Source organism: Nansenia antarctica, assembly GCF_963989245.1.
Source record: "Nansenia antarctica genome assembly, chromosome: 5".
Classification (NCBI taxonomy): domain Eukaryota; kingdom Metazoa; phylum Chordata; class Actinopteri; order Argentiniformes; family Microstomatidae; genus Nansenia; species Nansenia antarctica.
In genome coordinates this window covers 18,602,445-18,627,022 of record NC_137690.1, presented here as the reverse complement: position 1 = coordinate 18,627,022, position 24,578 = coordinate 18,602,445, and the positions used below count along the sequence as shown (strand labels likewise).

Genomic DNA, 24,578 nt, shown 5'->3' with positions numbered 1-24,578 from the left:
GCCCCTGACCTTCACCAACGCCCCCCCCCTCTATCTCTGGAAAGAGCTGTAATCAAGATACAGGAAATGTGATCTAGGACACCACATGTCCCTCTGCACCCACCCATCCCCCACTCATCAGCCACTAAGGGCAGGCGTGTGTGTACGTGTGTGTACGTGTGTGTGTGTGTGTGTATGCGCGTGTATGCGCGTGTGTGTGTATGTGCGTGTGTGTGTATGTGCGTGTGTGTGTAGGTGCGTGTGTGTGTAGGTGCGTGTGCGTGTGTAGGTGCGTGTGCGTGTGTATGTGTGTGTGCGCATGCGTGTGTGTGTGTGTGCGCTCTCTCACCATGAGACTCAGCGTGTCAGCAGCTTACGTAAACCCTCTTCGGCCATGGCGGAAATGTGACTCACATCCTAGTGTGCATGGGCTCTGACTCAAGGTCCTGACTAAACCTGATGCCACCATGCCACCTGTTGTTAGCAGAGTGTGTGTGAATTGTAATGGTTGAGACTTCCTCTTGCGTAGTGTCGTGAGTCATTCTGTTTTGTCCCCTTTATTTATGTGTTGGTTTGAAAGCAGCAGCAGTGGGAACATAGTGTTTTCAGCCAAGAGATAATACTGTAATAATAATAATAAATGTATTTGTGTAGGGCTTTTTTAAACAAGGTTACAAAGTGCTACTCAACAGCAGAAAAATATCATATAATTACTAGCATAAGTACAATTTCAAACAGTAAGAAAGCAACGTTCAAATAATAAGTCATTAAAATAAAAGAGTTTTTTATTTTTTATTAACTAACATTCCAAATAATAGACAACTTTACACAACAATACTTAATAATAAACCTTATTAACCTTATAAACCTTATTAACCTCAACTAAATGCAAGTTAAAAGAGTATTATTTTTTTTTTGCACCTATTTCTCAATGTCTGAAACACATCCAGAATAATAGTAATTTAGAGCAGCCCAGGAAAGATTTAAAACTAATCTGTTCTCCATGATTGAGAGTCTGGCTAGAGTACAGGATAAAATAAAAACATATTTAAAATTAACTAACATTCCAAACAATAGACAACATTACACAACAATACTTAGTCAGATAAATTAACCTCAACTAAATGCAAGTTGAAAGAGTAAAAAAAAAAAGTGTGCACCTATTTCTCAATGTCTGAAACACATCCAATATAATAGTCATTTAGAGCAGCCCAGGAGAGATTTAAAACTAATCTGTTCTCCATGATTTAGTCTGGCTAGAGTACAGGATCTACCCCAGTTAAGCCTCTCTCTGTGGTACCTTATGAGATGATTCAGTGCACCTGCCACCCCCCCTTCCCCTCCACAGGGCACCCCAGCAGACGTGCTGTACAAGGGGACGATCACCCGGCTGATCACAGAGGACAGTCCCAGCAGGGCAGAGAGGGAGAGAGACGAGGCGCTGTCCAAGGGCCATGTGGTCTACGAGGGCATCAGCGGCCACATCCTCACCTACGACCGTGAGTACCTCACACACACACACACACACACACACACACATGTCCTCACCTACGACCGTGAGTATCACACACACACACACACACACACACACACACACACACACACACACATCCTCACCTACGACCGTGAGTACCACACACACACACACACACACACACACCAGGGTTTCCGTTAGAAAAAATTGGTGCCGGTCAACGTGTCCGGAAAGATTTCAATGTGTCGGACAAACAGGAGAAATTCCGGTCATCATATTCAAATATAATATAGGTGTTTGTCGCGGTGATTAGCTGTTGTGTAGCATATATATTCCATTTAATGTCTATTTCTCATCCGATATGATTAGATGCAAACTATATAATAATATAGGCTTTCATGATTCGCATGCGCTACTGTCCAGGGCTGCACGCGCGCCACACTGGGCCTAGTCACCTTTGCTACTTTGAATTACGACTGTAGGCTAAGATGTTTATTTCAATTGCATTAATGGGATTTGAGGATGTAATTGGTCATTTTAAGTATGCCTAGTTTAGCTTTTGATGGCTATTTGAACGGACTGCATCGATCGATCAATGAACGGACTCCACATTACGTTAACTGAAGTGTGTTAAATAGTTTCACGACAGTAATGTACGTTTTCTATATTCTCTTTCCAGTTTTACCCTTTTTATCAATAAAACAACGTAATTTCTATAACCACGTCTCGCTGATTGGGAAGGCATTAAGTCTAGCTGCCTGTCAAATCATACTGACTCGGGAGTATGAGAATGAGGAGGATGTATCGGGGGGATACACACCCGTGGACTATTTCAATTTAGTGGCACAAATTAAACTCTAACACTATAGCTAGACTAAATTGAACTAAAATGATGGACACCGACTGAATAACTGAGTGGGGGGAAGACAGGTCTCAAGTCAAGAGTCAAGAGTCAAGAGTCACTTTATTGTCCCATCACTGGGAAATTTGTATTGGGCTTGCACCCCACAGCAGCCAACAAAGAGCAACAGACAATACAGAATGTTAACACACAAACAGAAGGCAGCCCTGATTAAAACATGAGTGGAAATAAAACGATAAGCAAGATATGTTCACATTCATCTGGTGCAGTTTAAAAGTTTAACAGAAACGGGAATAAAAGAATTTTTAAATCTATTTAATCTAGCGCGGGGGACTCTGAACCTCCTCCCAGAGGGCAGCAGTTCATACTCTGCATGTAGGACATGGGAGGGATTCATGAGAATTCTATTAGCCTGCCTTAGAGTAGCCTGTTCAAAAATAGACTGCAGGGATGAGTGGTCTTTCACCCCTATGATTTTCCATGCAGTCTGTATCAGTCGGACCAGTTTGGACCTAAGTTGTACAGATAGGTCTCAAATGTGGAACAATTATAACATTTAATACATAAAGATAAAACATACACAAATATATAACATTGATATCCCTAAACTCAAATATAGTGTGGTATTGTCAACCTAATCTAATCAATCCTAATCTAATGGTACCTGTAGCCCAGGTTGTCGATAGTAGCGCACGTGGAGATGGACTAATGTAGAGGAGGAAAGTTCAATGGAAACTCCCGGAGTAGAAGAGGTAGCCAGGGGGAGTAGAAGAGGTAGCCAGGGGGAGTAGAAGAGGTAGCCAGGGGGAGTAGAAGAGGTAGCCAGGGGGAGTAGAAGAGGTAGCCAGGGGGATGTTATACTCTGAATCTCCCGACTCAGGGCTGGAACGGGCACGGCAGGCTCAATCAATGAACGGGGTTGAGATGGCTAGCGTCCTTTACTAGCCGCATCTCACGGCCCTCGGTGGTCATTCACTGTGCTCTAGCACATCCAAAACACGCAGAACAATAACCTTGACTCCGGTCACTGCAGTGGTTTTATTTAGACTAGATCAAACTAAATTAACTGACGAATTTCTCCCTCACAACTACCGTATTTTCCGGACTATAAGTCGCGCTTTTTTTCATAGTTTGGCTGGTCCTGCGACTTATAGTCAGGTGCGACTTATATGTCAATATATATATAATTTCATACTGACTGACATGAACCAAGGAGTAAACATTACCGTCTACAGCCGACAGAGGGCGCTCTGGGCCGCTCTGGGCTTGTGACAACTATATGCTGCTACTATACCCCTGAAGAAGTTATCTAAAACATTAGCTTGTTGAAGCTAAGCAAACGGTAGCTTGGTGAAGTTGCTTACTGGTAACTTGCTTGTTGGACTCGCTGGCTTGTTATGTTCATTTAGCCTATTCAGCCTCCCAGGTATGTTCTTTATGCTATTGTGTTGCTGAATAACTGTTCATGTGTTATGTTAACATACCAGACTTCTATTCAGCCTGTTGTTCTGTGTGCTATTGTGTAGTTGAATAAGCTTACCTTTCCAGATTAAATGTCTGTTCTTGGTCTTGGCTTTTGTGAAATATATTTCTAAATAAATGCGACCTATAGTCCAGTGCGACTTATATATGTTTTTTTCCTCTTAATGTCGCATTTTTTGGCTGGTGCGCCTTATACTCCGGAGCGACTTATAGTCCGGAAAATACGGTACTCCCGAAAGCTACCTTCACTCTCCGCAAACAATAAACTACTCGCGCCGTTGAGAGACACGGTGGCCAGATGGGGCGGGTTACCGCCGAATGGGCTACTGGATTTAGCGGTTATTTAGCGGACTAGTTAGGCTGTAAATTGTCAATCCCATCTGGCAACCCTGCCGCTGTTTGTTCATCGCGTAGGCTAGTCTACACATTAATAATAAAAGAAAAAATATAGCCTATATATTCGTCTTTTTTAATGTAGAAGGAATCAGAATATGTGACAAATTAATTTGAGCAAATTGTATTCAAATTGTGCTTAAAGGGAATTATTTTCACCGGACATTATGACCGAAGAGGTTTAAATATGTCGGACTTCAACAGATTTTATCGGACAAAGACCGGTAATTACCGGTTAACGGAAAACCCAGACACACACACACATCCTCACCTACGACCGTGAGTATCACACACACACACACACACATCCTCACCTACGACTGTGAGTACCTCACACACACACACACACACACACACACACACACCCACACACACACACCACAGCAGATGCTTTTATCAGCTCCGGTGCCGTAGATTCCCTCCAAGCCTCATTATCCTCTTGGTATTTCTAAGTGGATTTTCTTTCATCCCCATTGGCTCATGACCCCTGACAACTGTTATCGTACGTCTAATCCCCAGGCCCGCCCTCTCAGAACCAGAAAGACGACGGCAGGGGCCCCGGCCAGCCTGGCGAGTTACTGGGCCTGAAACGTCCCTACGAGGTCATGGAGGGAGGCATCTCCAGGGGCCTGCCCATGAGGGACTCTCTGTCTGCCGCCAACTGTGAGGGTGAGTGGAGGGGGGAGTTGAGAGACACTTTAGCCTCCTCTATGAGGATAAGACTAGAGGTGTTACACAACTCAACTGCACTATCTCTCTCTATCTCTCTCTCTCTTCCGTCTTTCCTTCCCCCTCCACTCCTCCACTCCTCCTCCACTCCCCAGGGCTGATAGGACGAGCCATGCCCCATGAGAGAGACAGCCCACACCCCTTTAAGGACGGCCACCACATCCGTGGCTCCATCTCACAAGGTAAGAGAAGTCCCTAGTCTAGTCCTCCTCTTCTGTAGCAGCCAGCCAAGTGCAACTCGGGAATTCGCCCTTCAGTCCAGATCCGACCTTCGATCAGTTAAACAGGTCAGGTTAATCCTCTTGTGTAACGTCCGACCCCCTCCTCCCGCCCTAGGTATACCTCGTCATTTGGACCCCCAGGACGGCTATATGAGGCGGGAGCCCAAGCAGATGAAGAGAGAGCCCTCCCCGCCGCGGGGGCCCGGCTCCATGGCCGACCCCATGAAGGGCCGCGAGGGCATGGTGCCCACGGTCAAGGAGGGCGGCCGCTCCATCCACCTCATCCCCCGAGAGGAGCTCCGACAGGTCGGCAAAGAGGGCATCATCACACAGGTGAGCTGCTGGCACAGAGGTTCCACCGAACGGGCCCCCGAGGAAATGGGAAAAGGTTTTAATGGCTGTTTTTAAAAAGACTTTGTCTCTCGAAAGTCAATCTGTTCTTTTTGATTGATTTGATGATTTCGGATTCATTGCAAGTCATCAAGTGTAAACTTTGAGTGTTTCCGGTTCTTTCCGGTTCTTTTTTTCCCCCAGGGCACTCCTATGAAGCAGGAGCCAGCCGGTTCGGCCAAGCGCCACGACGTCCGCTCCATCATCGCCAGCTCCCCACGCTCCTACCACGGCCTGCCCCCCCACCTGGACATGCGGCCCGAGCGCGGCCGCTACGAGGAGGGCCCCAGAGGAGGGCCCCAAGGGCCGCCCCAGTGCCGTGGTCAGCACGGCAAGCTCCATGGCCCGCTCCTCGCCCCTCACCATGGGGCCCGAGCAGGGGGGCAAGGCCCACCACAGCCCGCAGGGCTACGAGGATCACAAGGGCGCCCTGAGGGCTCCCTACCCCGGGCCCTCGCACCGAGGATCCCCCCTGTCCTCCAGGGAGGCGGGCCAGAGGCAGCACGAGGGTAGGTTTACACCACCGACCTTGTACTACTGTACCAGACACGGCATCTCTGGAGGAGGATACCTCCCACCATGCCTGCCCTGCATATCTACAACAGGCCTCTTCACACAAGCGTCCATATGGACATGTTCATGTTTGATTGTGACAGGACCCTTTTCTTAAAGAAACATAATGTTCTACATCCTTTTTCCTAACGCTCTCCTACTCCTGTCCCCCGCCCTCCCCTCCCCTCCCTTCTCCTCCCTGTGTGCGTCCCCCCAGGCTCCGTTAAGAACCAGCCCCAGGAGCGCAAGGCCACGCCCACCCCGCGGGAGATGAGCGCCACCAAGTCGCCCCTGCCCAGCGTGGCCGAGCAGCAGGCCAACCTGGCCTCGTACGAGCGCCTTCTGCAGGGCCTGGGCGCCGCCGACGTGTACCGCGGTCAGATCCCGCTGGCCTTCGACCCCGCCAACCTGCCCCGGGGCATCCCCATCGACCCAGGTACGACCACCCGGTCCAGCCCGTCCGCTCTCGGACATAAAGCGTATGACGTTTGCGCCTCTGTACTACGACAGAGGGTCCTGTCACTCATCTCCTCTTCTGTCCTCTCCTCCTCCTCTCCTCTCCTCAGCGGCCTACTACCTTCCCCGCCACCTGGCCCCTAACCCGGGCTACCCCCACCCCTACCCCTACCTGATCCGGGGCTTCCCCGACACGGCGGCCCTGGAGAACCGGCAGACGCTGCTGAACGACTACATCACCTCCCAGCAGATGCACCAGTGGCCCGCCGCCGCCGCCATGGCCGCCCAGCGCTCAGACATCCTGAGGGGGCTCTCGCCACAGGACCAGCGCCTCCAGCTGCCCTACTCCCCAGCCCCACGTGGTGAGACACACACACACACACACACACATACATACCCCAGGCTGGACCTGCAGGGCTCCTGTCTTTACCAGTGTCCTTCCTCCTCCCCCTCCCCAGGGATCATCGACCTGTCTCAGGTGCCACACTTACCAGTCCTGGTCCCTCCCTCCGGAGGGGCGCCCGGCGGCCCCATGGACCGTATCACCTACATCCCCGGGGGCGCCACCGCCTACCCTGGCAGGCCCTACACCACCTCCCCCATCTCACCAGGTACAGGGGGCTTTTACACCAACTTTCACTGGCTGGGAAGTAGGGATGTAACGATGCATCGCGATGCAGTTAATTATCGATACAAATATGTGACGATCGGTGTAAATCGGTGAGATGAAAACAATAATCGCGCTATTTATTTTGCACAATGCAAGGAATATGGACGTTGCAGTGAAAGAGACCGGCCTAGAACCACATAATATCACCATAATATAGTGTTTTGTCATGTTAAACTTGGCCACCCAAGCGGTTTGAGTGTACCCCGCAGGTTGCAGCCTTCTGCCACCGAGGCTCCACAGCAACCACTGTGTTCGTAACTTATCCTAGAATGCTTTTATCAATGTCTTGTAGCTAATAGCGTTGTGCAATTTCAAACATGCAGAGCTAAATCTTTGGTGTTTTGAGCCCATGACACTTGATTGCAGATTAAATGCAAGACTAGCTAGCTCGCTCGAATAAAGTTTGATGTGTCTTTCATATTGACAGGTGGAGACCACGAAGCTGTGTGAACTTGGAGTGAAAGTCTTGTAGCTAGGCTAACTAGCTAGCATGCTGGTTATCTATCCATGTTGTTGGGCTTTAAGGTTAAACTGTTATTGCTGTAGCTCGCTGCACTCGTCTTGCTATGCTATAGTCGTAGTTTGCGTCGTTGGTGTGTTATTGTTAAGTCTACAGCTAAACTAGCTAGCTATGTTGACATTGGGAATGCAGTTGGAAGAAGTGATTCTGCATGCAGGGTCATCATCAAAATGTAAACTAATGGGAAAATGCGTTATAACATGCAAAAAGATTTCTATGACCTCTCTTCAGTTGTGCTTAAGGAACTACACATCAGCAGCAATACTTTTTGAAAATATGATTTGAGCCTAGCCAAACACATCCTATAATATGACATATTATGTCAACAAAAACAAACAATACAGTATAATAACTCCTTAATTTGTTGGTTACGAAGAGGTACAAATAAGCGATTCTTTAAGAAAATACAGTATTTTTTGTCTGAGAAATAAATAAAAGAATATTTTCCAGTCATAATTTTAAAAATAATCTCATTTTGTAAAAAAAATAATCGTGAGAAAATCGTGAATCGTATCGTGAGTTGAGTGCATCGTTACATCCCTACTGAGAAGTTGTTGTGCCTAAGTTGGACGTGGGTCTCATGTATGTTTGGTTTGTTGTCTCCTATGTGGTGTAGTCGGGCCTCAGCACATGAGCAAGATGCAGGGCACGCCGTCGTCTGCTGAGCGAGAGCGGGAAAGAGACCGTGAGAGAGACCGGGAGAGGGAGAGGGAGAGAGACCGCGAGCGGGAGAGAGAGAGGGATCGCGAAAACCGTGATCGAGACCGAGAGAGGGAGCGGGAGAGAGAGCGGGACCGGGACAGAGACCGAGACAGAGAGAAGGGTATCTCCCACGGCAACGTGGAGCACGCCCCCATCTGGAGACCAGGTGTGTGAAGATACCGTTTTGCTACAATTGACAGAAACTATACAGCACCGTCATTGAAGAACTTCAATTCAAAGTGTGTGTGTGTGTGTGTGTGTGTGTGTGTGTGTGTGTGTGTGTGTGTGTGTGAGAGAGAGAGAGTTATCTTGTGTAATGTGTTCAGGTTTTACTTCTCTATAAGATGATATGACGGTGGTGTGTGGTCATTTATTACGGTGTTTATTCCTCTTCTATATCGTGCTTCTCTATAAAGTGTGTTTCCTTATTTCTCTTTCTAAGTGTGTGTTGTTGTTGTTGTGTGCCCTCAGGTACGGAGCACAGCTCGGGGGGCAGCAGCAGCGGCGGCGGCGTGAGGCCGCCCTCCCACCCGTACGGCCACCAGCACTCCCCCGTGTCGCCTCGCACCCAGGACAGTGTCCAGCAGAGGCCCAGCGTGCTGCACAACACGGGGGGCAAGAGTATGTCTGTCAGTGACCACGCCAACCCCTCGGTGCTAAGGTAAACCTGCACAGCAACCGTTGAAGGATAGATATCAAGAGTCTCCTGCTTTCAAAGGCAAACACGTGTCCTTCACCGCGTGTTGACAACCCAGTTAATCCTTAGCTTCTTATCGGAGCAGGGGTTAAACTGTGATTGGCATGTTTACTGAGTGTGTTTGTGTTTTACCTCTCCCAGGTCCATGCAGTCAAGCTCCAACCGCTACCCAGGCTACAGCCACCTCCAGAGGACCGGGGTGCCCTCCGAGGGCTACCCCCCCAGCATGGATCCCAGCGGGGCCAAGGAACTGAGTCGGGACGGGGGCAAAAGCAGGGGAGGCCTTCCCAAACACCCCCAAGACCAGCACGGGTCAAACAAATCTGATCCCAAGCTCACCAGCCCCAACCCAGGGGGGGTTTATCCAGGGTCCTACCCCCAGGCCTCTGCAGCCTCTCACCACTCAGGCCGGCCCCCCCACCTGCTGCCCCCACAGTCGGAAAACCCTCAAGGGCGCGGCGAAAGCGGCACACCTAGTAGGGAAAAGACTCAAAACAAAGCGATGTCCATTCAGGAACAAGAGCTCCGAGCACTCGGTAAGACCACCATGACTGCGGCCAACTTCATAAACGCGATTATCATGCGTCAAATTTCTTGTGAAACGGGGATGCCAGAGACGGGGTCGATGGTGGCCAGCAGCGCCAGTGATGGTAAGACGCTCTGGATCCCAGAGACAGATCCTCATCACCCAGACCCTCCCCCTCCGTCTGTGGCCTATTGCACGCTGTGGTGGTTGGCATTATCAAATCAGTCCAATTCATTTTTTACATATTATATATATATTATTTTATTTTATTTTCAAAAGCTATACTATTTTGCTTTTTTTGTTGTTTTTTTCCCGTTATACATGACTATCAAATTTGTTTTTAACTTAAAGACCACCAAGGGTGTCCTCTAGGAAGATAAAAAAATAAATAAAATAAAGAAGTAAAATAATATAAATTATTCTTTAGAGGTAGAAATTGGAGCGGACTCTTTTATTATTGAGAAATATGAAGGAGATGAAAGCGGCCTATGAGCTGGATGACACCAAATGATCCCAGCTCTAGATTGAATTCTACCATATTTGGTTTTTGATTTCCTTAAAGAGAAAGATCCTAGGTGCCCTTTAAGGTATTATTCGTATTTGGCTAAGCAGGTGGGAAATTTAAGTGTAACATTCTTTGCTGCTTATTTTCATTTCCTTTTTATTTACCATGTGGCACCCCTCCCCCCTCATATACAGAAGTCATTCACACCATACTGAAACAGACACTAGCTAACTGTTTAAAAAAACATTTACATGTTTTGAGCTGCATGTTTTGAGCTATATTCATGAGCTGCTATGTTGGCTTCAGGCTTTTGAAGATTGTAGTAATTTACTTACTTGATACGTTTGTTAATGATAATTTCTACACATTCTGACACAGGATTCTACTGTGGGCTTGTGTCCAATAAGGCTCATTTTGTTCTGTACATAAACAGACTGTACCCAGGTACTGTATGGCTTTGTTAGGGACACCTGCAAACCCCCCCAGACCCTCACACAACCTCCCATGTGCCATTGTAATACGATAGACTCAGGCTACATAGAGGACTAAGAACCTCCGATAGTGTGTGACAGCCCCTCTCAATATAAACAACTCTTGAGTCATGAGGACAAAGCCCCGACAAGACAATCAGGACGCCCTACCAGCCACCAGACAGCCCTCCCTGGGGCTCCAGACAGCGTTTGTCGTGTTCCACAGGAGGGGGGTGTGGGTGTGGGTGGGGGGGGGGAGAGAGGGCTCCAGGGGGTGTGAGAGAACCAACATGATCCCGGAGAAAGGGGGGGGGGGGGGGGTGCTACAGCTTCTGGTCCCAAATCTCTGCATGTCCTTATTACGCCTCACTGTAATTGACGCTGATTTTATTTTTCCACACCGCAAAACCACTCAACACATCTCTCTCACCAAACCTCTGAGAGTTTTCCATCATTAGGAATGTGATGTTGTTTTTCTTCTGTTCCGCTTGTAAAAGCCGTGTTTCCACATCCATGTCTATCATCTGCCTGTAGGGCGAGTGTCTGCATGCAGAGCTCAGATGGGTGTTGTGGTCTGACATACTGTGACATCTATACGTGGAACATGTTTAGTAGGGGCCGTGAGGAGGAGGGAGCTAGGTGGTAGATCTCACACTAGTATCTGTATCCACTAAGCAGTAAGCAAGGCTAGAGAGTTGGAGAGGCAGGGTAGTGCTGCACTCTAAGCTGTTTTTGAAATGGACCAGACAGACTCGTATAGATGATCCAGACAGACTCATATAGATGAACCAGACACTCATGTAGATGATCCAGACAGACTCATATAGATGATCCAGACAGACTCATATAGATGAACCAGACAGACTCATATAGATGATCCAGACAGACTCATATAGATGAACCAGACAGACTCATATAGATGAACCAGACAGACTCATATAGATGATCCAGACAGACTCATATAGATGAACCAGACACTCATATAGATGATCCAGACAGACTCATAGAGATGATCCAGACAGACTCATATAGATGAACCAGACAGACTCATATAGATGAACCAGACAGACTCATATAGATGAACCAGACAGACTCGTATAGATGATCCAGACAGACTCATATAGATGAACCAGACTCATATAGATGATCCAGACAGACTCATATAGATGAACCAGACACTCATATAGATGAACCAGACACTCATAGATGATCCAGACAGACTCATATAGATGAACCAGACAGACTCATATAGATGAACCAGACAGACTCATATAGATGAACCAGACAGACTCATATAGATTAACCAGACAGACTCATATAGATGAACCAGACAGACTCATATAGATGAACCAGACAGACTCATATAGATGAACCAGACAGACTCATATAGATGAACCAGACAGACTCATATAGATGAACCAGACAGACTCATATAGATGATCCAGACAGACTCATATAGATGAACCAGACACTCATGTAGATGATCCAGACAGACTCATATAGATGATCCAGACAGACTCATATAGATGAACCAGACACTCATGTAGATGATCCAGACAGACTCATATAGATGATCCAGACAGACTCATATAGATGAACCAGACACTCATGTAGATGATCCAGACAGACTCATATAGATGAACCAGACAGACTCATATAGATGATCCAGACAGACTCATATAGATGAACCAGACAGACTCATATAGATGATCCAGACAGACTCATATAGATGATCCAGACAGACTCATATAGATGAACCAGACAGACTCATATAGATGAACCAGACAGACTCATATAGATGAACCAGACAGACTCATATAGATGAACCAGACAGACTCATATAGATGATCCAGACAGACTCATATAGATGAACCAGACAGACGCATATAGATGATCCAGACAGACTCATATAGATGAACCAGACAGACTCATATAGATGATCCAGACAGACTCATATAGATGATCCAGACAGACTCATATAGATGAACCAGACAGACTCATATAGATGAACCAGACAGACTCATATAGATGAACCAGACAGACTCATATAGATGAACCAGACAGACTCATATAGATGATCCAGACAGACTCATATAGATGGACCAGACAGACTCATATAGATGAACCAGACCAGACAGACTCATATAGATGAACCAGACAGACTCATATAGATGAACCAGACAGACTCATATAGATGATCCAGACAGACTCATATAGATGAACCAGACAGACTCATATAGATGATCCAGACAGACTCATATAGATGATCCAGACAGACTCATATAGATGAACCAGACAGACTCATATAGATTAACCAGACAGACTCATATAGATGATCCAGAAAGACTCATATAGATGAACCAGACATACTCATATAGATGAACCAGACAGACTCATATAGATGATCCAGACACTCATATAGATGAACCAGACAGACTCATATAGATGATCCAGACAGACTCATATAGATGATCCAGACAGACTCATATAGATGATCCAGACAGACTCATATAGATGAACCAGACAGACTCATATAGATGAACCAGACAGACTCATATAGATGAACCAGACAGACTCATATAGATGGTAGCACGCCAAGCAGCATCATGTTGTTCCCAAGCTATAGCCACGGAGGGGGGCTGACACACAGTGGGACTCCATGGAACAAATGCTGCCCTCCAGGGGTGAAGTTACATCAGCCGGGTCCTCAGATTAATGCGCCAGTGCAGAACATTATCAGAGGACAGCACATACACACTCACATAATACACACACCCCACGCACACACTGTTTCTGTAATGAAAGAGGGAGATTACTGAAATTGGCTTAGGGCGCTCCCTAAAGCTCCCTGGGAGAATAACCTCAAACCAGATCTCCAACCTTTCATAGCGCAGGGGCTGAGGAGTCACTGAGTCCATTTCAAAGAGCAATCATACAGCCAGTCATTTGGTGCGTCCGTTGCACACTTGACGCAGATCTTGTTAGTCAGCTTGTTGGTTATGCAATGTGTCCCCATACTTTGAAAGGGGGATAGTACAGTATAGATACGTTTGAACAGACCTGAAGTAGCTCGTCACAAGACACATCCAGGCATTGTAGGCGCAGTAGTTCTGCAGTAGTTCTGCCTTTTAGGTCTTAGGAGCCGATGTCGCTCATGAAATGTCGACAAAGCTCGTTTATATCTGATCAGATAGAACCTTTTAAACCGTTCTTTTGAATGATGCATTTATCTATGTTTATGTTTATGTTTGCCCTTTTTTTTGTTGCTTTGTCCCCTCGTCTGTGTGTCTGTGTGTACTGGGTGGTGCTTCTCAACGTCCGTGCGTGCGCTCTCCCGTGTGCCTCCTCCCCTACCTGCCCGCGCTCCTGCGTGTGTGTGTGTGTGTGTGTCCTGACCCCACAGCTCAACAGAAGATGGTGCCCATGGAGCAGCACGGCCTGTACCGGCCGCCCTCTGAGGAGAGGCTGTCCCCGGGCCAGCAGCCCCAGTCCCCCTGTGTCAAAGGCAGCCAGAGGGTGGTCACCCTGGCCCAGCACATCAGTGTAAGTCTCCCCCCCCTAGGCCCCCAGCCACACAAGGCCCTAGGAGTTGTCTCAGAGGGCACTGATACTGATCTGACAGGACAGAGTTGAGTCACCCTATCAGTGAGCCATATACAAGTGTTTTTAATTACGATACAGCGTGATACAGGTGTATAAGTGCCTCACAGTCCCGTGTCTGAGGTGTCTGTGTGTGATGCTTTGTTTGGGGACAGGAGGTGATCACCAAGGACTACACCCGGCAGAGCCAGCAGCAGCAGCCTCCCATGCAGCAGGGCTACCACAACTCCCCAGTCCTGGACCTGACCCGGCCGCCCAGCCTCCCCCAGCCCCTGACCCAGTCCCAGGAGCCCAGCCAGGGGCCACGCTACACTCCAGATGGGCCCGGAGGAGAACGCACCAGAGACAGGTACACCACCAGAGACAGGTACACCACCAGAGACAGGTACACCACCAGAGACAGGTACACCACCAGAGACAGGTACACCACCACACACAACACAACAGAGACGGGTACACCACCACACACAACACAACAGAGACGGGTACACCACCACACACTACACAACAGAGACGGGTACACCACCACACACAACACAACAGAGACGGGTACACCACCACACACTACACAACAGAGACGGGTACACCACCACACACAACACAACAGAGACAGGTACACCACCACACACAACACAACAGAGACAGGTACACCACCACACACAACACAACAGAGACAGGTACACCACCACACACAACACAACAGAGACGGGTACACCACCGCAGAGAACACAACAGAGACAGGTACACCACCACACACAACACAACAGAGACAGGTACACCACCACACACAACACACCAGAGACAGGTACACCACCACACACAACACAACAGAGACGGGTACACCACCACACAGAACACAACAGAGACAGGTACACCACCACACACAACACAACAGAGACGGGTACACCACCACACACAACACAACAGAGACAGGTACACCACCACACACAACACAACAGAGACAGGTACACCACCACACACAACACACCAGAGACAGGTACACCACCACACACAACACAACAGAGACAGGTACACCACCACACACAACACACCAGAGACAGGTACACCACCACACACAACACAACAGAGACGGGTACACCACCACACACAACACAACAGAGACAGGTACACCACCACACACAACACAACAGAGACAGGTACACCACCACACACAACACAACAGAGACAGGTACACCACCACACACAACACACCAGAGACAGGTACACCACCACACACAACACAACAGAGACAGGTACACCACCACACACAACACAACAGAGACAGGTACACCACCACACACAACACAACAGAGACAGGTACACCACCACACACAACACAACAGAGACAGGTACACCACCACACACAACACAACAGAGACAGGTACACCACCACACACAACACAACAGAGACGGGTACACCACCACACACAACACACCAGAGACGGGTACACCACCACACACAACACAACAGAGACGGGTACACCACCACACACAACACAACAGAGACAGGTACACCACCACACACAACACAACAGAGACGGGTACACCACCACACACAACACAACAGAGACGGGTACACCACCACACACAACACAACAGAGACAGGTACACCACCACACACAACACAACAGAGACGGGTACACCACCACACACAACACACCAGAGACAGGTACACCACCACACCAGGGTTTCCGTTAGAAAAATTTGGCGCCGGTCATCGTGTCCGGGAAGATTTCAATTTACCGGACAAACGTGAGATATTCCGGTCATCATATTAAAATATAATATAGCTGTTTGTCGCGGTGATTACTGTTGTGTAGCCTAGCCTATATATGCCGTTTAATGTCTATTTCTCATCCGATACGATTAGATGCAAGCTATATAATATATAATAATATAACATGATTCGCATGCGCGCTATGCCATTATGTCCAGCGCTGAACGCGCGCCACACTGGGAAATGAACAGACTGCATCGATCAATGAACGGGCTCCACATTACGTTAACTGAAGTCTGTTAAATTGTTTGGGATTAATGTGAGTTTTCTTTTTTCTCTTTCCAGTTTTACCCTTTTTTTAATCAATAAAACAACGTCATTTCTATAACCAGGTCTCGCTGGTTGGGAAGGCATTTAGTTTAACTGCCTGTCAAATCATACTTAATCGGACTCGGGAGTACAACTCCTCCTCCGCCTTCACTGTGAGTAAACTGACTCTGAGAATGTCGTCACGTCACATTTTACCGTAATACCCTATATGTTGGTTGAAGTGCAACATCTCAGCTTTCAGGGACAGTTGGAATTTTTTCGATAGCACAAACCGTTTAGAAATTACGGTAATTACAATGTTGGGTGCGGATTTGTGCCGGCGGAGGTACATTTCGGCGCAGAAGGGTTTTAAGAGGGAATTATTTTCACCGGACATTATGACCGAAGAGTTTTAAATTTGTCAGACTTCAACAAATTTTACCGGACAAAGACCGGTAATTACCGGTTAACGGAAACCCTGCACCACACACAACACAACTGAGACGGGTACACCACCACACACAACACAACAGAGACAGGTACACCACCACACACAACACAACAGAGACGGGTACACCACCACACACAACACAACAAAGACAGGTACACCACCACACACAACACACCAGAGACAGGTACACCACCACACACAACACACCAGAGACAGGTACACCACCACACACAACACAACAGAGACAGGTACACCACCACACACAACACAACAGCTGGTAGATTGGATGAGGATCCAAAGCCGGTCCACACACCGTCGTAAACATGTGTTCATTGTGTTCATGTGTGTGTGTGTGTGTGTGTGTGTGTGTGTGTGTGTGTCTGTGTCTATGTCTGTGTCTGTTTGTTTGTGTGTGTTCATGTGTGTGTGTGTGTGTGTGTGTGTGTGTGTGTGTGTTCCCAGGTCTCCTCCTCAGCCCAAGGCCTCACCCGTCAGCATGTCTGCAGATGGTATAGAGCCGGTGTCCCCGGCTGGAGCCATGTCTGAACCAGAGACCCAGGGGGCCTCCTACCCCAACGAGCAGGGAGAGCAAGGGTAAGACCTCTCCCTCCCTCCCTCCGACTCACTCTCATACAATCAACGCATCAGTAACTGGTCATTCTAATGTGACTGCCTCTGTAGTCAGCCTGTCCATTTGGTTTCCCTCTGTGGATTGTTGGAAACTCGTTAGACGTCTGTCTGGTCACAGACGATGGCGGTGGTGTCAGTGGGGGAGCCGCCGTTTTTCCCTGACCGTAATCCCTCCCTCCCTCCCTCCACAGCATGGGCTCGCGCTCCCCTCCCAACACCTCCCAGCCCCCGGCCTTCTTCAGCAAGCTGACGGAGAACACCTCCGCCATCGTCAAGTCCAAGAAACAGGAGATGATCAAGAAGATGACCGTGGTTGGCGGCGAAGTCGACTTCAGTGAGTCCTCGGTGGCATCGCGACGCCGCTCTCGCAATCCCACCGTCCATAAAACATCTCTTGTCTTTTTCACAGTGACGAATATTGCTCTTAAGGTTAAACTGTTCACTGTGTTTTTTCAGATGCTGGTCAGCCTGGGACAGAGATCTTCAACATGCCAGCTTCTACGACCGCAGGTAAGCTTTGGAATTTGGAATATTGCTGGTGAGCAGTGTTGGGTCACTCACACACACACACACACACACACACACACATACACACACACACACACACACCACACACATACACTGACACACACACGCGCACATACACCACACACACACACACACACACACACACACACACACACACACACACCACACATACACCACACACACACACACACACACACACACACACACACACACACAGTCTCCCTGATTCCCAGCGACAGCAGCAGTGTCTCAGAGGGAGGGTTATAAGGTCTAGCTAGCAGACAGAACTAGGCTGTGTGTGCTGCTGTACAGCCCATGTGCATTAGCCAGTCACAGGAGAGAGCAGCTCATCCTAGGTGTTATTTAGAGTACCCCCCCCTTCCTCTCTCCCCTTCTCTCCCCCTCCCCCCCCCCTCCTCTCCCCCCCTCCTCTCCCCCCCTCCTCTCCCCACCCTCCTCTCTCCCCCCTCCTCTCCTCTCCCCCCCTCCTCTCCCCACCCTCCTCTCCCCCCCTCCTCTCCCCCCCTCCTCTCCTCTCTCTCCCCCCCTCCTCTCCCCCCCTCCTCTCCCCCCCTCCTCTCCTCCCCTCCTCTCCTCTCTCTCCGCCCCTCCTCTCCCCCCCTCCTCTCCTCTGGCCTCTGGCTATCCTCTGGAGACTCATAACCTACATAATGACAGACTGAAACCTGCGTCAGCACACACACACACACCGACATGTCTCTTCTCTCTTCACTGAGGATGTGCTGACTTGTTTTATTTGTCCTCCTCTCTGATGTTCTACCCCCCCCCCCCACACCACTACCACCTCCTCCTCTTTCTTTCTGAAATATGTTATTATGCTTGCCACCTGTTTTTTCTCCCTTATTTGTCTCTCTCTCTCTCTCTCTCTCTCTCTCTCTCTCTCTCGTATACGTCTCTGACACTAATGCCTTGGTTCCCCCTCTCACACCCTGTCCCTCATCTGCCCCCCCTCTGCTCCCAGGACCAGTGAATATCCGTAGCCACCCGGTCCCTGACAGCGCTGGTAACACCATCGGCCTGGAGGCCATCATCAGGAAGGCCCTGATGGGCAAGTATGACGAGCAGGCAGAGGAGCGCCCGCCCTCCAACGCCATGAACCCCATGGCTGCCAGCGTGCCTGCCGCCATGCCCCTCGCTGACGGACGCAACGACGACGCTTACTCACTGACAGGTGTGTGTGTGTTGCAAGTTTCAAGTGGAAGAGCAGTAAAATTCTTAGGCTTCTGACAAAAACAAATAAGGCAATAAGATAAGTCAAGTCAATAGTTCCAAGACATAAGTGAGACAAGTGACAAGTTGTGGGAGACAAATAAGACAGGACACAATGCTGTGTGCGTGCGTGTGACAGGCCACTCCCCTTTTTCATGTTCCTCTACCTAGAGTCACAGAGTGGAGAGTATTGGCTTTTAGAAAGGGTGTGTGTGTAAAGAAAACACATATATCCTTATCTATATGTATATATTACTTGCAATCTTCTTGCGAAGACGATGATAAGATTGGAAATGTTTGTCGAGGTGTTTACAGTGTAGAAGCTGTCTCTAAACCAGGGGTACAAACTTGTCACCTTTCAGAGAAATTCTGCAAAAAAAGTATCGGGGGGGGGGGGCTCGTCCGTCACACAACAACAACAAAAATAAGTGTCACCTTTTTGGGCCAGCTCTAACCCCACAGTCCTCCTATGTTCCTCTGGCTGCAGGTGGGAAGTCTAAGGGCGGCGGGCGCTCTAACGGCCGCAAGGCCAAGTCCCCCGGGCCCGGCCTGTCAGGGGGGGAGAGACCCTCTTCCGTGTCCTCGGTCCACTCTGAGGGAGACTGCAACCGCCGCACCCCCCTCACCAACCGCGTTTGGGAGGACCGGCCCTCCTCCACAGGTACCCCCCCCACCACACACACACACACACACACCATTGCCTCTCACTGTTGTTTAAAAAAAAAAAAGCTAGTAAGTCCATCACCTAGAAGACCCGCTGTCCTGGTCAACGGTCATCATCATCTTCATCACCTATCTTCCTCTTGCAGGTCCCACGCCCTTCCCCTGCAACCCCCTACAGATGCGTTTCTCCAGCAGCATGGTGTCGGCTCCCTCCCCCTCCTCTGGCCAGCTGGGTCCCCAGGGTCCAGGGCAGGGCCAGGGGCCGGGGCAGGGGGCCGGGCAGGGCCGTGTCTGGGGAGAGGAGGAGCCCAAACCCCTGCTGTGTTCTCAGTACGAGACCCTGTCTGACAGCGAGTGACAGAGCTCTGGAACACCACCACCCGCCAACTATCATCCACACCTCCACTGCTGCTGCCGACCGCCGGCACACACACACACACACACACACACACACACACACACACACACACACATAACATAGACATATTGACCCACATACACACATCATTCCTCTCTACAGCTCCATTTACACCAAGCCAGGAGTGTGACATGACGTCTGACCCCCCCCCCCTCCCCCATCTCACACAACTGAGGATCCTAAGCACCTTTGATTGTGTGCTGGAACACTGCTGCTCAGTGCGTGTGTGTGTGTGCGTGTGTGTGAGCGTGTGTGTTTCTGTGTATGCACTCACTCCATGACTACTCTAAAGGACAAATCACTTGTTGTTTTTTTTACGTTATAGTTTTTTCCTCTCGCTGGCCTTATCAATACGGACACATCAACTCACACACTTTTTAATTTTTTTCTTCTGTGTACTCAAGACTCAAATGTCTTTTACGGTTCTTGGAAGAGACTCGGTACGCCCCCCCCCCCATACTCTGACGCTCATGTGTTTTTCCAACCGGACTGGGTAATGGACCCCTCCCTGCTCCTCTCCCTGTCGGGGTGGTGTGACCAGGCTCTGAACCCGGAGCGGCCTGCTGCCCCCTCAGGCAACCAGCAAAAACACAGGGTGGACACACAGCCCCCCCCCCCCCTCCATACCATGTATGGGGGCTGTCTAGTCACCCAGAGGAGGGTCACCACCACCACTCAGCCCAGCATGGAGGGACCACTCCTCTAGCAACAACCCAGGGCACTGTGACACAGACAGACAGACAGACAGACAGACACATGCACAGGCAGACAGATACAGACACAGACAGACAGACATCTATGGTGCAGTACAGTGGACTCCGAGTGCAGGCGTCCTGTGCATTTCTACCACTATTAGAATGCGTCAGCTGACGGACAGAAGGGAGGAGCGGAAACACACATTGTTTGTCCTGTGTTGGTTCTGTTGTTTCCTCCATCGCATCCAGTCAGTCCAGTCCTGTGTTTGAAAGTGAGCTGAGAAACCTTTAGTACTTTTTTTGATAGTGAATTTATCGATGGTGTCAGTTTTGTTGTCTCTTATTTGCAATGATCTATCCGTGGGGGGGGGGGCTCTGTGGGGGAGGGTCATATCAATGGTTTACAGGGTATAAAATGCTGATGTCATCAGACGTTTGACATTGTTGTCGTGGGAACGGCGAAGGCGGAGGTTGTGTCCATGCACCCTGCAGGGGGAGACGTGGGTGGGGGATGGACGGCACGAAGAGACGAGTGACACTTACTCACTGTTTTTATATTAACCATGTCTATGTGTTTGTTGAGACTGTTTTTTGGATGTTAAAGCACTTAGTTGTCAATCTGTTCACAATGGCATTTTTAAGAATCTGTGTTTTGGGACTGGGGCGGAAAAATGGACTCAAGAAGAAGAAGATGATAGAATCCTTACTTGCGAAGGTGTCCTCTTTCAGCACCCGGGTGTTTATTTGGTCTCGGCCCACCGACATTCTTTCGAGCTCCCACACTCAAGCGACAATCACAGTTCTAGTGAAAGATGACCTGGCCGCTTTGAGCGGGTGGACACCAACCGTTAATGCTGCTTTTAGGGCAAATTTTCCCAGCATCGGAGTTGGAATTTGCTTGCATTAAAGAGGTGACAAAATAAAATGAAAAAGCCATCTTTCTATGACCCTTGGTCCACGGCAGTGCTGCTAACCGGAGTGTTAGCCGGCCTGCTGGAACGCCGTCTTGGAGCTGTTGTGACGGTCTGATCTCTGACCTTTTACTGTCTAGAGGAAGAGGATCTTTGCCCATGTGAGACATTGCTCTCATGCCAGGCTCAAGCCCCTTCTGATTATCTAGACCTTATTTTGTACAGTTATAAGATATTTCTAGTGTTAAGTGCCATTTATTTTACATATACAGTACTGAAGTAACCAAGTGACGCACAATTTATTTTGTTTCTTTTTTTTTTTCTTTCTTTTTTTTATGCCAGGGTTATACAAGTCCTTGCCGGGAAACATTTTGAAAACCAAGAGCAAATGAAATGTCCTTCTTTTTGATTTTTACATGTCTTTTTTTTTTCTTTTTTTTAATCTGTCACAGCCTTAGCTCTTAACTGTGACTGTCACATATTCAGTCACGGTCCCAATTCAATTTCACTGTCCTGATTATGTTAGAAGAACTTTAAAACAGATTACATCGCTTTCATGACAGGGTACATGAAATTTTTCCACATATTTTCTTATGGAAAAAATTGAGGGGGAGGTTAAAGCAGTCTAGTAGATGTAACATTTACCATGTGTGATTACCTTTTTACCCATTTTAAAGGCCATCTCTTTGTAATTGATGTGGTATTTGAGTGTCTAAAGCCAGAGAAGCACAGCTGTATTCAGTGTGATTGTTTTGAGGGGGACAGGAGTAAAGTGTCCTGTCCCGTGGTTAGGAGCTGGCTGAGTCAGGAGGCCTCTCTGTCGTCATGGTGACCACTGGTTACTAATCAAATATCACAGTTGACTGTCTCTTCTCCCCCTTTCTTCTTCACTTTAACTGATGAAGTTCCCACACTGTCATATTGGCAGCTTATCCATCCTAGTCCTGGCCTAGGTCTGATCCGTCTAGATGGAGCTCCAATGGAGAGAACATTTATAACAAGGCTCATACAACAAATTGTCAGCTTTGTATTCAAACAGTTTTGTTTCTCCATATCAATTTGTTATTCATGAAATCATAAGGAGAGCAAAGTGAAAGTGAGCCACAACCATATCCAGATGTGTTAATGAAATAGCAGAAGACAATTAGACAAATCAGTTGTTTTTAAGCGTACTGATAAGTGATGTATGTATTTTAATGATTACATGCTTTCCCCCTTCTGGTTTGTGTGTGTTCTGACACTGCTTGCTTTTGATTTCAGTCATGTCACTTTCTGTGCAAATCGCGTGTCATTTGTAATTAAAAGAATGATTCAAAACAAAAAGAAAAACAAATAAATGGCTAATACGTTCCCTGAATTGTCCAAGGGTGGGTGGGCAGACATTGTTCAACCATATTGTGCATAATGATTTCTTTTTTTATTATAACCCACTGTATAATAGCAAGGATTGTATATAGAACTGAAGAGATGTACATATTTATGTGGCTTGCTGCAAGGTTGGTATTTACAGAAAAAAACTATTCACACTGTTTAATTCTACATGCCCACCAGCAAGCTTTGTGGATAGCAGTGTAAAAATGAAAAACGAAGAAAAAAAAAAGACACTGCCTTAATGTTTAAATAAAAAGCTTATTGCCATTGAAAGTTATGTCTCTGTCTTTGTACACCATGGATGTCGTGAAGTTCTACAATATTACAATGTCATGTTTATTAAATGAGGAAGATTGGGAAATGATCCCAATATGTCATTATAGTGCAGTGGAGGCTCGACGCCACAAGGGGGTGCTAGACTCATATCTACGGTAATGGGCAGACAGACTTTTCTGTCTACTCGCTTACAATAATAATTTTATAATTTATTACAATGCAGGGGTAATACCCATAGGAGGAGCATGCATGTACAATTTCCATTTGAAGGCAGTGAGGAGGGGGCTAAATGACCTGAGGATGCACACACACATCCCAGTAGTTTGAGGTAGGTCATCTCATCTACTCGTCTACTCTAGCCTGTCCATGTCTCCACTCCCCAGGGGAGGCAGAGTGTGACCACTATGAAGCGCCTCAAGGTGACTCTTGTTGTGAAATAGTTTCTCCTTAGCAACACATCTCGACAAATGCTTGAAGGTTTCGGTAACCCCTCATGGACATTCTCACCACCAGACATATTGAAGGAAAGGTATGGTTTGAAATCCATCCATATGTCATGACCCTGGACGATTATCCTTGTTTAGTATTTCAATCATGAATGGAATTGGCTACAGTAGGTTAGAAATGAACCATAATTCACTTCCCCATGGAGGAAAAGAGAGGGGACTCCAGAGTATTTCTAGGCAGGAGAAACTCCTAGGATCTCACCTCTCCTAGTCAGAGACCATTCATTCGTTCATGAGTCATATGGAGAAGACCTCCCCCGTCTCACTGTCTTATTTATGTCCCCCTCGTTGTACTAGACACAGCCAGTCCTCTCTCCCTGACCACTGACGGCAGGATACAGGGAGCCAGCTGAAAGCCAAGTCTCCTGCTGTTGAGGCCTTGGTTGGGCATAGCAGCAGCTTCTGTGTGTGACATCCTAATCCTGTCCTGTGGCATTACACTCTAAATGAGGGAGGAGGCGCTGATGGATTTGTGCTACTGAGGACCTCTGAGGCACAGACCCAAACCCTTTTCTATGCCCTCTGCCAACAGAATGTTGTTTTAGTATCGCCATGTTATTAATAGGCTGCACAGTTGGATAGAATAGTGTGTAAGTTAGACGTAAATATTCTGACCTGGGAAAGTGATGATTGTTCCCCTGTTGG

At 48.1% G+C, this 24,578-nt stretch overlaps 1 protein-coding gene across 1 annotated transcript in view; it reads left to right on the top strand.

The window, feature by feature from the left end:
- Nucleotides 1–23,418, top strand: part of ncor2 (nuclear receptor corepressor 2) — a 96,245-nt gene extending 72,827 nt beyond the window's left edge. Inside the window, 20 exon segments of the mRNA XM_080532455.1 lie at nt 1,328–1,478; nt 4,710–4,859; nt 5,015–5,101; nt 5,256–5,473; nt 5,675–5,818; nt 5,820–6,039; nt 6,300–6,518; nt 6,649–6,900; nt 6,997–7,149; nt 8,345–8,596; nt 8,902–9,091; nt 9,269–9,777; nt 14,032–14,171; nt 14,384–14,577; nt 17,168–17,299; nt 17,527–17,669; nt 17,792–17,845; nt 18,846–19,055; nt 19,581–19,754; nt 19,903–23,418. Of these exon segments, the coding sequence (XP_080388581.1) occupies nt 1,328–1,478; nt 4,710–4,859; nt 5,015–5,101; nt 5,256–5,473; nt 5,675–5,818; nt 5,820–6,039; nt 6,300–6,518; nt 6,649–6,900; nt 6,997–7,149; nt 8,345–8,596; nt 8,902–9,091; nt 9,269–9,777; nt 14,032–14,171; nt 14,384–14,577; nt 17,168–17,299; nt 17,527–17,669; nt 17,792–17,845; nt 18,846–19,055; nt 19,581–19,754; nt 19,903–20,114 (3,804 nt within the window). The 3' untranslated portion in view covers nt 20,115–23,418.
- The last annotated feature ends 1,160 nt before the right edge of the window (nt 23,419–24,578 follow it).